Source organism: Panicum virgatum, chromosome 7N (genome assembly GCF_016808335.1).
Source record: "Panicum virgatum strain AP13 chromosome 7N, P.virgatum_v5, whole genome shotgun sequence".
Taxonomy (NCBI): Eukaryota; Viridiplantae; Streptophyta; class Magnoliopsida; order Poales; family Poaceae; genus Panicum; species Panicum virgatum.
The window spans coordinates 5725782-5739829 of NC_053151.1; the positions used below are offsets into that span (position 1 = coordinate 5725782).

The 14048-nt window shown below is 44.2% G+C and overlaps 1 protein-coding gene across 1 annotated transcript; it reads left to right on the forward strand.

Moving 5' to 3' along the window:
* The first annotated feature begins 293 nt into the window (after positions 1 to 293).
* On the forward strand, positions 294 to 12430 carry LOC120680876 (meiosis-specific protein PAIR2-like). The gene is made up of 6 exons (XM_039962458.1): positions 294 to 495; positions 1054 to 1176; positions 1258 to 1450; positions 1638 to 1695; positions 12085 to 12139; positions 12243 to 12430. Exons 3-6 carry the CDS (start codon positions 1407 to 1409, stop codon positions 12428 to 12430), a joined length of 345 nt encoding a protein of 114 aa, XP_039818392.1. The 5' UTR covers positions 294 to 495; positions 1054 to 1176; positions 1258 to 1406.
* The last annotated feature ends 1618 nt before the right edge of the window (positions 12431 to 14048 follow it).

Sequence of the window (14048 nt, forward strand, 5' to 3'; positions counted from 1 at the left end):
ATTTTGTTAGAAAATTATTCAAACTCCTACCTGACAACCGTAGTCTATTACATATAAAAATTGTATTGGGGTATATATAATATTTGTTTTTGCAAGTCTTAAAATAAATAAGAAAAAGAAAAACATTAAACAGTGAAGGTACGACAGCATGAGACAAGACCCATTTTGGCCCACACAGCCCAAATCAGAACGCACGTCGCTTCTAGCCGTTGGATCGAATTGGACGGCTAAGATGCTCTGTGCTTTCAATAATATCCCGTCGCCCACTCCCGAAACCCTACCACGCCCGACTGTTCACCTCTCTCTCCCTCTCTTCACCCCTCCTCAGATCCACCCGCTGCTGCTCCTCGAATCCGCCCGTCGCTCCCATCCCCAGCGCGAGGGCAGCCTTCGCATCCTCCTCCTCCCTCCCCTCTACGGCGACCTCCATCTTGGCGACTGGCGTGGACTACGACGACCGCCATCCCCAACGGCTCCGTCCAATGCCCACCGAAGGTAAGCTTACATCCACGGCTCCATCCACTGCCCACCCATCCATGACCGGCAGGTTCTGAGTTCGGTAGCTGCAACCCAGCTAGACCAATTTGTTTTCTTTACCTTCGTATTTCTCTTGGCTGTTTTGTTCTGTAGTTCGATTGCAGCAGCAGCAACTCAGCTTGTCTGGTCTTTTTAGCAGCAGCTTATTTTTTCATTTCTTGGTTTCCGTCGGTCAGAACAACTGCAATAGCAGTCATTCATGGTTTTGGTTCAGCCTTCCGCCTGACAGAACCTCAGTGATTTGCAGCTGGGCTCGTATGATCTGATCTGTTAGGTCCGGCAGTAGCAGATCGTCGTGTTGCTTGCTCTCTGCTGCATAGCTGCAACTCGGCATGTTTAGTTTGTTCATTAAAAGCACTCTTCAGTTTTCAGCAAAATTGGTGTTGCTTTTTGTCAAATTTATTTATTTTCAAGATATTATGGTCTTTTTTTACTGTTAGTATCTGGGGCTATCATGTCCTGGGAGTACTTTAGAATCTGCTGTGCTCCATTGCTCACGTCCTTTTGCTGTTTCAGGTTAAGCAATGATACTGGACTTTATTGACCTGTCCAGTGATGATGATAAGGTGGTTGCACAATATGTTGACTTGACTAGTGATGAGGACGATTTTGAAGGAGAGCATCTTGCTTATGGACAAGGTGATGCTGCTCAGGGCATAACATTTCTTAAACAGGAGTTCGTTGCAGATGATGGACAAGCTGAAGCTGCCCAGTGCACAGGGACATTACAGATTCAAGGACTTGGAGCATTGATGGACAAGCCAATGCTGCCCAGAGCACTGCAATATTACAGATGCAAGAAGTAAGAGCAGATGATGGACAAGCCAATGCTGCCCAGAGCACAAATACTATGCAAGAACTTACTGTAGATGATGGGCAAGGCGATGCTGCTCAGGGCACAGCGACATTACAGGTGCAAAGTACCCCCAAATCCCGCACCACTACCACCCTCCTCTCGACCTCTCCCCACTCCCTCTTCCTCTGCACACACGTCCACTGCGTGTGCAATGCAGACGTCGTGAAATGGTCTGCAGGTGCTTTGCATCCTTTGCTTGTACGCATGTTTGTGCCCTTAATGTGGTTGTGTGGCTCCGATGCAGGTGCTGGCTCAGAAGACAAAGGAGGCGGAGATCACAGGCACATAATTTGCTGCCTCAAGTAAGTCTCCTCCCTATCACCTTGCCCTTCTCCACTTCAATTCTGTGCAATTCCACTGGTTTCGGGCGGCTCCCTACTGATTGAAACGTTGTTAGATCGAGATGTCGTCCAGAGGTTTCTGACTGGTGTTTGCACAAGGCCTCAAGGTTTCACCGTGGGCTTCGTTCAAATTGGGGTCGATTTGAGCATCGCCGTGCTTGCGTATTGAGTTCTGCATTTGCGGGGGGTGTTGGTGGATCTTGTCTCAGTTTCACCAGTTAAGTGTGCATATTCTAGCGCACTTGGTGCTTGGGCAGTGGGGTTTCGGGGTCCTTCTGGTCTCTGATAGTTTCTGCCTCCAATGGTTCTCATTCAGTTCAAAGCATGTGGAGTAGTTTCTAGATTCCTCAAATTGCATTTGGTTCCCAATTCTCCACGAAACACCCTCTAATGTATGGATAAGTTTGGCTGTTCATATGGATTGCTTGGACAGTACACATGGATTTGGTAGGGTTTTCCGCTACTTGCCTTTTTTGAATTCCTTAACTGATTTGGAAGCATTGCACCTGAGAGGGTTCTCTACTAGGTTACTGCTGGATTCAGTCTAAAACTAGGGAGAGAACTTTTCCTTGTTTGTCCTCTGATTTCTGCAGTTTTGAACATTGCTAGCTCTTGGACTGATACATGGCGGTGTTGATTTCTACTTGCCTGGTTGATCTTGGTGATTCTCAACATTGGAGCCAGTAAATCGTCTTCGAGTTGGTTGGGAGGAAGTACGGACCTGTTCATTTGCATTTAGATTTCATCGGACTGCAATGCGTATATGTTCTACTGTAACAGATTGGTTTGCATACATGATTTTTTTGTCGTTTCAGTTTTTTAGGAGAAATTAGTACTTGTGGTGGCTGATAATCATTTCTCTGGAGCCTCTAAAAATTGTCAATCCATTGAATACCCATCAGGTTTATTGATTAATTTAGCCTTCCATCATGCTTAATTTCTGTGAGTTTGAGGAGCATTTTTTTATTAGTACCTTTTCCCCTTCTCACTGCTGCTTGCACGAGGAATAGAGGCACATTTATTTCTGAATATAACTTGAATGGTAACAGACACTTTTATTTGAATTTGAGTTTGACAGTACCAGTGCCAGCTGCCCATGTTCCTAGCAGCACACATTTTAATTTCTACTTTCAGTCCCAACCAAGCAGTACATATTTCTGCATTAGTTTTCAGGATCATAAACTCTTCTTCCACAGTTTCTAATTGGCTATTGCCTTGTACCATTCTACAGAGTTTAAATTGTATGGTGTGGTCGTGGGAATCATATGAGCTTATTAAGCCTATGCTACCGTGCTATAGTAATATCAAATTCTTTTATGTGCCACTGGTGTATATTTTTTGGTAATCAGACACTGACGATATAAAAGTTTTGCTGCCTTATTTACTTGAAAACACTGTGTGGTTTATTTCCAATTATATTACTCTTGTTTTCTTTCTTCTATACTTTTTGTATATGCCATCAGTTACATTTTGCCTGGAATGTTTTCCTTTATATTGCTGGATTTTACTTTGGAAGCATTCTGGATGTGTGATGCTATTAGCTGCAGTTGCATAATGATCCAAATCATCCAACGCCATTTATATTACAGCAATCAGTGCATTAGTTAACTTTACACGTTCTTAAAAATAATTTAAAAGTGTATATTTCAGTTTTAAAAAGAATAACTCTGATTTTTAGACCAAAGGCAATATGGCCCCGCTTTTTTTCCTTCTCTTGCCTTTGTCAGTTGGTATATGGATACTAAAGAAACCTGCTCCAGGTATACCAAAACCACAGTTCCTCAATCCCTTCTTGGCAGGGCAAAACATTGCTTTATGCCCACTACATTTGCAATTGTAACATAAGGGAGGGTTAGGGCATTGGCCATGTTGATGTCCAATACCATTGCAAATGAAGCACACCGCCTCTCTGCCTGCAGTTGCTGGACCCATCCTTCTATAGCAGCTTGATTTTCTCCTCTTATCTTTCTGTTCATAATAGTCATTTTCACCCCCTCTTTCTCTTACCCCTTGCTCTCTTCTCGATTTGGTCCTCAAGGTCATGTTCTCCCAGCTCATCTTCTCTATTCTCTTTGTCATCAGATCTGCGCTTCAAGGGTCTTCACCATCATCATCTCTATAATCCTCTCCTTGATATTGTTGATTTCTTTGCTGGTTCGTTGTTTCGCCTCTCCACATCTCCCCACAGCCATAACATCCCCTAACTCGCCTGCCCCTACATCCAGGATGGAAAGAATAACTCTGTTGTTTGTCGCTCAATCTGTGTTTCTATTAGAGTATATTTGGTAGTTGTAGATATACGTATCGTAGACTGCCATATGTATCCCGGAGAGCCTTGCCCCCCAAGTCATGTACTCTCATATATACAGGCCGAGGCCTCAATGCAAAATATTCATCCATTACACCAATTCTATTATCTTACATGGTATCACGAGTTTAGGGTTTGAGATCCTAGGCAGCCTTCCGCTGCCCTAACCCTAGCGCTCCCGGCGCCCCTCCTCTTGCGCCGCCGCCTTCCCCCTGTTTCCCACGGCGCCCCTCCAGGGCGCCCCCTCGCCGGCCTTCTAGCGCGCCCCCGGGGAGGTCGCCTATGACCTCCGCCGGGGACAGCGCCCTCCATCACGGCGGATCGAGTTAATCCGCCGCCCTTAGAGTGTCAAGCAGTAGCAGATTGGCGTACCTCGTCACCCGCATGGAATCCGCCGACGACCCGATCCGCGCTGCCGTGGTTGCAGTCGCGGTCTCCCGGCGGCGCCCGTGACCCACCTTGTGCTGCCGTGGTGGCAGCAGGGGCTCCGCGTGGCGCCTTGAACTCGTCGTCGACGAATTCCGTGCAGCACCTCTGCTCCGACCCGTCGCCTTCACGCCAGGCTTCTCGTCTGGATCCCGCGACGGCTGCACAGTCTACCCGGCGGCCTCCTCTGCAGCGCCCGTGCGGCTCTGTCCCGCGCGCCTCGCGCGGGCTCCCTCCGCTGCCGGTCGTTATAGATTCGGATATGTGCATATGGAGATATGCGTATTTTCAGATCGATCTATGACCTAGTTTCGTAAACTAGCTGCGAAGGTTGTGCAACAACATACTCCTATCGATCGGTTTTCCGCCATCGGAGTTAAGTGATGCACATAAATCCGGTCGCTGCGGTTGGAGATCAATGTGATTGGTCGAATAGAAACTTAGGACATAAGCTAGATGCATGAGATGCATAGGGCAGTAGATTGGATCTACTGCGAATTCCGTTTTTGTTGCAAAAGCGTGTTTTACAGTAAAACAGTCATAACTTTTACATACGAACTTGAATTTAGCCGAATTTTATATCGATTTGTATCTACAGAAAAAATTAGACTTGGATCCTACCACATAAACAAGGATTACTGTAGTTATAGATCACGGGATTACCACTAGACGCGCGGTTGCGGAACTTCTGTAGCGTGTCGGTGTAGTGGAACAGATGGAAGCCGGCAGTGCAGTTGCGAGAACCTCCTCAAGTGCGGCTCGTTCTTGTGCAGCAGATGCGGCACCTCCAAGGTATCCTCACTTACGGGAAGAAGCGTCGCGATCCGGACTATTAGGTTCGCGAGGGCGACCTAGGCCTTCTGTTTATATAGCCCCTTAGGTGGGCTGCCTTGGGCCCCACCTTGGGCGCCTCATTTTGGGCCTAAAAGGCCCATTAGTGCACCTAAGCCCAGTTTAATTCGGATCTCATCCTTATCAGGCTTCTTTTCCTTAAGTGTGTGACCCTATGGGCTCACATGCGAATAGACATGGCCCGAGTACTCTTACTCGGCCCAATAGTAGACAGTGGCCTCTAGCAAGACATGTCAACTCCTATACGCACACAAAGATCATATCAGACGAGCCGCTATAATATCATATACATGTTGTTCCTTTTGCCTCACGATATTTGGTCTAGCTTGAAGCCGACCACTCTTTCTCGATTCTGTGATTCGGAATTCTTGGTTAACTCTTAACCCTAGCATATCCATGCATTTCCTAATCCGAATCACTCGAGGGGCCCAGAGATATCTCTTGTAGAGGGGCAAATCCCATCTTGATCGACCATGTCTCACAGCATGCTTCTTGATAGATCCGAAAGCCACCTTTATAACTACCCAGTTATGGTGTAGCGTTTGATAGCTCTTAAGTAAATCGGTTCACATCTTGAGGACATACGACGATCTCAAGTCTTAGGACACAGCGTACATAATGTGTAATGAGAAGTTATCATCTCGTGTTGGGTCGGTTCAATCTCATGTCTCACATGAGCCCACATTATTAGTTTTACATCCCCATGTCCATGACTTGTGAAACATAGTCAATCAACTAATATATGTGCTAGTCTAATATTCATGTGTGTCCTTACATGAACTCCGACTATGTACACTTTAGAATATCCATACAAGTAGAGAGTTTCACAAATACTTCACATAAGCATTAATCAATACAAGTTGTCATCCATGGATATTTTAAGGAACACTTTATTAATCATGAATACAAGGAAATATGATTGTCTCTAGGGCATATTTCCAACAGTCTCCCACTTGCACTAGAGTCAATCCAGAATGTATTTAATACCCATTGCTCTTGTGTGCCTCTCATGCTTGGGCTGTGGAAGCGGTTTTGTCAACGGATCTGAAATGTTCAGGCCCGTGTGTATTTTGCATATCTTGATCTCACCCCGATCGATGAACTCTCGAATGAGATGAAATTGCCGCATAACGTGTTTACTCTTTTGGTGATTCCTTGGCTCCTTGGCTTGCGCAATGGCTCCACTGTTGTCACAGTAGAGATCCAGCGGGCTAGAGGCATTAGGGAACACACCAAGCTCAATAAGAAACTTCCTTATCCAAACACCGGAAGCTGCGATGTACTCGGCTTCTGTTGTAGAATCGGCCACCGTCTCCTGCTTGGAACTCTTCCAACTAACAGCACCACCATTTATTGTGAACACGTAACCTGATTGGGATTTTGAATCATCTTTGTCAGTTTGGAAGCTAGCGTCGGTGTAACCCGTTACAACGAGCTCTTCCTCACCTCCATAGACCAAAAACACATTTTTAGTTCTTCTTAAGTACTTAAGAATGTTCTTTACAGCTGTCCAGTGACTCTCACCCGGATCAGACTGGTATCTGCTTGTAACGCTTAGAGCATAAGAAACATCTGGACGGGTACTTATCATTGCATACATAATAGATCTAATTGCCGAAGTATATGGAACTTTGCTCATGCGATCCCACTCATCAGTTGTCGTAGGACACTGACTCTTGCTAAAATATATGCCATGTGACATAGGCAAGAACCCTTTCTTCGCCTCTTCCATGTTGAACCGTTTCAACACTTTGTCAATATAAATATCCTGATTTAATCCTATAAGCTTCTTTGATCTATCTCTATAGATCTTGATGCCCAGTATGTATGCGGCTTCTCCTAAATCCTTCATCGAAAAACTATTTTTCAGTGAAGTCTTTACGGACTCAAGCATAGGAATATTATTTCCAATCAGCAGTATGTCATCTACATATAGGATTAGAAATGCAACATAGCTCCCACTTTCCTTCTTGTAAACACAAGCTTCTTTGTTTTTAATAAAGCCAAACCCTTTGACTATTTCATCAAAATGAATATTCCAACTCCGAGATGCTTGTTTTAATCCATAAATGGATTTTTGAAGTTTGCATATCTTTCCAGCATTGTTTGAATCGACAAAACCCTCGGGCTGCATCATATACACGTCCTCGGTAAGATTTCCATTAAGGAAATCTGTTTTTGACATCCATCTACCATATTTCATGATCGAAATATGCAGTAATAGCTAGAATAATCCGAACATATTTAAGCATCGCCACGGGCGAGAGTCTCGTCGTAATCAACTCCTTGAACTTGTCGAAAACCTTTTGCGACAAGTCGAGCTTTATTGATGTGAACATTTCCATCCATAACTTTCTTCTTCTTATAGATCCATTTGCACTCTATGGTTCTCACACCATCAGGCGGGTCTATCAAGTTCCAAACTTGATTTTTCTTCATGGATTCTATTTCGGATTTCATGGCATCTTGCCATTTCCCAGAGTTAGGGTATGCCATTGCCTCTGAATATGTTGCAGGCTCATCATTGTCTAATAATAATAATTCCCGCGCTTCACGGAGCCTTGCTGACCTTCGTGGTTGCGGAGGTGTTTCTGTTGCCATAGGCATCTCAACTTGTTCAGCTACATTAGCGTCACTTGTAGAGTTTTGTCCTATTGACTCATCTCGAACTTCTTCGAGTTGCACCGTTCTTTCAGTTTTCTCTCCTTTGAGAAACTCTTTCTCTAGAAAAACTCCGTTTCGAGCGATAAACACTTTGCCCTCAGATCGATTGTAGAAGTAATACCCTAAGGTCTTCTTTGGGTATCCCATGAATATGCACTTATCCGATTTGGGTGAAAACTTGTCAGACTGGAGTCGTTTGACAAATGCTTCACAACCCCAAATCTTTAGAAAAGACAAACTGGGAGTCTTGCCAGTCCATATCTCATATGGTGTCTTGTCTACGGATTTTGATGGTACCCTGTTTAATGTGAAAGCTGCTGTTCCTAGAGCGTAACCCCAAAACGATAACAGTAGGTCTGACTGGCTCATCATTGATCGAACCGTCCAACAGAGTTCGATTACGTCGCTCAGACACACCGTTTCTCTGAGGTGTTCCAGGCGGCGTAAGTTGTGGAACAATACCGCAACTTTTTAGATGACTGCTAAACTCGTGGCTCAGATATTCGCCTCCACGATCAGATCGTAAAGCTTTAATTTTCTTGCCACACTGATTTTCAACTTCAGTTTGAAATTCTTTGAACTTTTCATAAGTTTCAGACTTATGCTTCATCAAGTAGACATAGCCATATCTACTCAAGTCATCAGTGAAAGTTATGAAGTATTGGAATCCACTTCTAGCAGTCGAGCTCATTGGTCCACATACATCAGTATGTATGAGTTCCAGTAGGTCCGATGCTTTTCTCTGGAAAACCTGTGAATGGCGTCTTGGTCATCTTGCCCAGCAAACAAGCTTCGCATGTCTCGTATGACTCAAAATCAAACGAAGTTAGAAGTCCATCCGAATGGAGCTTCATCATGCGTTTCTCGCTTATATGACCGAGACGACAATGCCACATGTAGGTAGGATTCAAATCAGCAAGCTGAGGCCTTTTAGCATTAATATTACAGATAGGTGAATCATCAAGATTTAAAACAAATAATCCATTCACAATGGATGCAAAAGCCACAAACATATTATTCTTAGAGATAGCACAACCATTGTTTTCACTCGCAAAAGAATAACCATCCTTCATCAAACATGAAGGAGAGAATGTTTCGACTCAAACTAGGAACAAAATAATAATTACTAAGCTCCAAGACAAATTTTGATGGTAGGTGAAGTTGCATCGTCCCGACGGCCACAGCAGCAACTCTTGCATTATTGCTGACGCAGAAGTCAACTTCTCCTCTTTCAACGCTTCTACTCTTTGTCATTCCCTGCATCGAATTGCATATATGAGCAACCGATCCGGTATCAAATATCCAAGAATTAACATAAAAGTCAGCGAGAAATATTTCTGTAATATGAACAACAAGCGTACCCGAGGTGGAAGAACGATTCTTCTGTGTGGCTAGGTACAGCTTGCAGTTCCTCTTCCAGTGTCCTGGCTGGTGACAATGAAAGCACTCCTTGTCTGCAGCTGGTCCAGGTTTAGCCTTGAGTGTAGGGTTCGGCTTGGGGTTCGCAACCTTAGCCTTGCCCTTCTTCTTCTTCCAAGAAGAACCTTTTTTCTTGAAAGTAGTCTTATTCTGGACAGCCATCACATGGCCACCACTTGTGCTTTTTTTGATGTCACTCTGCGTCTTGAGCATGCCGCACAGCTCATTAAGTCCTTCTCAGCCCCGTGCATGTGGTAGTTCGAGATGGAGTTCCCATAACTTGGCGGTAAAGAGGCGAGAATAAAATCAGTGGCCAACTCTTGGCCAAGTGGGAAGCCCAGCTTCTCCAACCTCTATGTGTAACCAACCATCTTGATTACATGCGGACCCACTGCAGCGCCTTCTGCCAGCTTGCTTTCGACAAAGGCCTTGGACACATTGAACCTTTTAGTCCTGGCTTGAGTTTGAAACATGTCCTGAAGCGCCACGATCATATCGTGTGCCTCATGGTTTGTCTCGAACTGCATCTATATGTCAGGTTCCATGCAAGCGAGCATAAGGCAGCTTATTTCAAGGTTGTTGTCACAAGCCTTTCTGTAAGCTGTCTTTTCCTCAGCAGGTGCATCATCAGCGAGCTCTTCTGGTAATGGGGTATCTAGAACATCTTCCTTTTTTTTCTGCCCTGAGAACAATTCTCAGGTTGTGGATCCAATCCGCATAGTTAGTCCCATTCAGTTTGTCCTTCTCAAGGACCGAACGCAATGAAAAAGATTGGGTGTTGTTGCGGACCATGATCTACAGCAAAATAATAATGCAAAATACTAAGACAAACGTATTCATGATGGAGTAAACGATATTAAGCAATTAACAGAATTTACTCCCACTAAAATCAATATCCCTCTATTGATTTTTAGCGATTCAAGACCCACAACTATCAAGTCGACTAGTGAGCTTTAACATCACCGCTAGAAGACTAGATAGATCGGTAAGCAACTCTTTGCTAATCATATCTCATATGACTCTTGTTGTTGGGTGATATCTCCATGTCTCGCTCCCAACCTTTATGTCCCTAGGTCCTTAACCGTTAAGATGACCTTGTCAAGCTAACCAACCCATTATGCGTGCATGTATCCGATACAGCCTGTCTAGTCAAGAAAAACCAGTGGCGCCCAAATTTCATAGACCCACCACCAATCGTACAAGACATGTGACAGTGCAAGGTTTAGTTGGTAGGGCATGATAGCTCGAAATTTGTGAGGGATCGTTCTACTTCTACTATGACGCACGTAGTAGTAAAACGTCAAAAACGGCAAGCACATAATTGTGAATCAGTATGACCCTTGTTCTTCTGGTTATCTCCATCTCCATAGAACTTGTTCGCCATGTAGATCTCCATCTTCATGGAACTTGTTCACCATGTTGATCTCCATCTCTATGTACATGTGCACCATTCTTAATGTGATGAAAACTCCAAGAACTAGAATTTGCTATTATACATAATAGCTAGTAAATAAAATTACATTCACGACTTGGATCATCACAGGTTGGCACGCAGGCCATTACATCAAATGCAACAATTCATATGGCTCCGGCCGAATTGTCATAATCACGACACACAGGTCATGAAACAATTACACACATGCATCACATACACATAGAGGCCATACCGATCACAAAACCTGCAAAACAAAGTTATGCGATTCCGACGTCCGAACTTAAAACGCTGAAAACTATCTTCTAGGCCGAATTTCGCAAATCTAAATTTCACAAAAACAACAACGCTGTTCTGAACCAAGTCTAACTTTTTCTATAGATACAAATCGATATAAAATTCGCCTAAATCCGAGTTTGTATGCAAAAGTTATGACTGTTTTATTGTAAAACACGCTTTTGCAACAAAAACGGAATTCGCAGTAGATTCAATCTACTGTCCTATGCATCTCATGCATCTGGCTTATGCCATAAGTTTCGATTCGACCAATCACATTGATCTCCAACCGCAGCGACCGGGTTTATGTGCATCACTTAACTCCGATGGCGGAAAACTGACTGGTAGGAGTATGTCGTTGCACAACCTTCGCAGCTAGTTTACGAAACTAGGTCATAGATCGATCTGAAAATACGCATATCTCCATATGCACATATCCGAATCTATAACGAGACAGTACTGGCTTTGATACCACTGAAGGAATATGGGGTAGCAAAAACAAAAATTTTCTACCGCATAAACTAAGATTACTGCAGTTATAGATCACGGGGCAATTCTATTATCCTACAGTTTCACTGTTGAAAGAGAACTAAAAAGGAGAATAAAAATCTCAACCCAAGATTACTGAGAGACATCCAGAAGGCATTGTTTGAAAAGTTGAGAAAAGGCACCTGGAAGCAGGCTCTTGCCCCTACAGGGACACCGTTGCCACAGGTTGAGTCAAATACTTTTGGGGTACACAGTGAGGGGCCTTTGTTTTTTTCGAGAACCTGGGTTTGAACCCTGGTTGGTAGCCTCACAACTGGAGGACTTCCCACAGCATGTTCTTGTTGAAAGACACAGCTCATTCATAATGTTTTTTTTTTTGAGATATAGCGTGTTCCTTTTTTTTGAGATATAATCTGTTCTTTTGGTGCAGCACCCAACTACTCATGTTGTCATTATCAATTCAAAATACTGTTAAATTATGCAGGCCATCAAAACCAATGCAGAGCATACTGAATCTGTGCACAAAGACCTTCGGAGAGGTAAGTGTTGGCAGCAATCTGAATCTGCATGCTACTTCAGTGACATAATGCTATCTAAATTCTCATTTTTTTTCTGTGAATGTCTATCTACTTCTCTTTTCAGTCCATGAAATGAGAGATGGCTCCATGACAGGTTGCCTCCACTCAGTTGGGTCTGATCTTACTTGTACCTGGGAGCTTCCAGAGCTGCAGCAGAATGTGTCCATGCAGAGCGGCCAAGAAGCTGCTGCAGTGGACAAGGATACTAGGACTCCTACAAGTGTGCGTGAGGTACAGACCGGTCAGATATAGCGTGTGTAGTCGCATCCGCGCTGCCGCGGCTTTAATTGGCGTCAGACAGGCCGATGTATCTACGTGGCCGGTGGCAGGAGAGAGTGCTGCACGTCATAAAAGCTGGCCGGGTAGTAGGCGAGGCGTGCTGCCAGGGAGGGTGCACGGAAGGGCGTGGTGAGGGGAGGGTGCACGGAAGGGCGTGGTGAGGCACAGACAGGCCCGTGCTGCTGTGCCTGGTCTGCCTAGCTCTTCCTCATATTGTGCATTCGGCGGAAGCAATCAGTGTCTTATTCTAACCACCAGGATACATCGCACCCGCCATTGCCAAGTCATAATCGCCACCGAGTCCCTGCCGTCCCGGCACTCCTGCACATGAGGCGTGTACCTGCTGCATCTGTTAGTTTCTTTTTCTATACTTCTAGGCTCACTGACTTCTTCTCCCACTGCGAAGATGGATGCTGCTTGTGGTGCTTGCGGAAAGAAGTTATCGGATTTAAAGAGAACTTATGCTGATCACATCCCTACAGTAAGGTTCTTAATCGTCATCCTTCTCATCATTTTTAAGTTTTTCTAATCTATTCTTAATCTATTTGCTTTAATCAGGCGTATTGGGTCAATTAAAAGAGCTGCAGGGGAATGTGAATATTGTGTTTCCAATCTATTTAACTTTCTAGCAGCAGAAGTAATATCTGAATCAACATCATCTCAAACCAACCAGCAGCCCACAAACACCAGATCATCCACGTCAAGACAATCAGGACCTCCGCTCAGCTCCAGGTTAGAAGGCAGAGTGAATTTGAAGTGGCCACCACGATTCGTGACTGTAGTTTTGGAAGGGCTTAGAGACTTTAGAGCCACGACCAATAGGTTGCTACTTGTTGGAGAATGTAAAGAGATTTTTCGATCATCGTTTCCTGAAGAATATCTTGAATGGGATAAACTTAGGTCTAAAATAATGAAGTTGAAGAGAGTGTGATGACCAGGTTCTAGTGCAATGGTAATGCCAGGCCATCTGACAATATCACTATATTTTTGTTTCTCTTCAGTAGTTAAACCCCATAGCTCGGGGTCTAGATCAGCTGCTCCAACAAGCAGGTGATGCTTTTGTACCGAAAAAAAAGTGTTTGATTAGTTCTAGTACATCAATTAGCAAAAGCACTGGAACAGAAACATTAAGAATCGAAATTGTGTGTACATGCATACCAAATGCGTGCAAATAGAAGCAACGTGAAGCGTTGCCGATCTCCTCAGCTGACTGACATCAGAAGTTGCTTGCAGTTTGGATTCTAGTTTGGATAGGTCTGTTGAAACCTCAATGCATCGCTCCTCTAACAGTGCTAGGGTGGCTGGAACTGCTTCTTTGTACCTCTTTTGAATTTCAGATTCCAGATGCTTCTTGAGGTAGGAAAACCCAATGTATGGTGCATATTTCTCTTCGTTAAAACCCCCTTTCACCTTTTCCTGCAAGTGGCGCAACACGTCGATATCAACCTGGCAGATTTGGTTACGAAACCCCTCGTCGGTGGTCGTTCCACGATCGTTTGGAAGAGCCACAAAGAAAAGGTCTTTCTTTTCTTGCAAGTCGACTTCCACAAAGAAAAGGTCTTTCTTTTCTTGCAGGTTGATATCGTGGAAC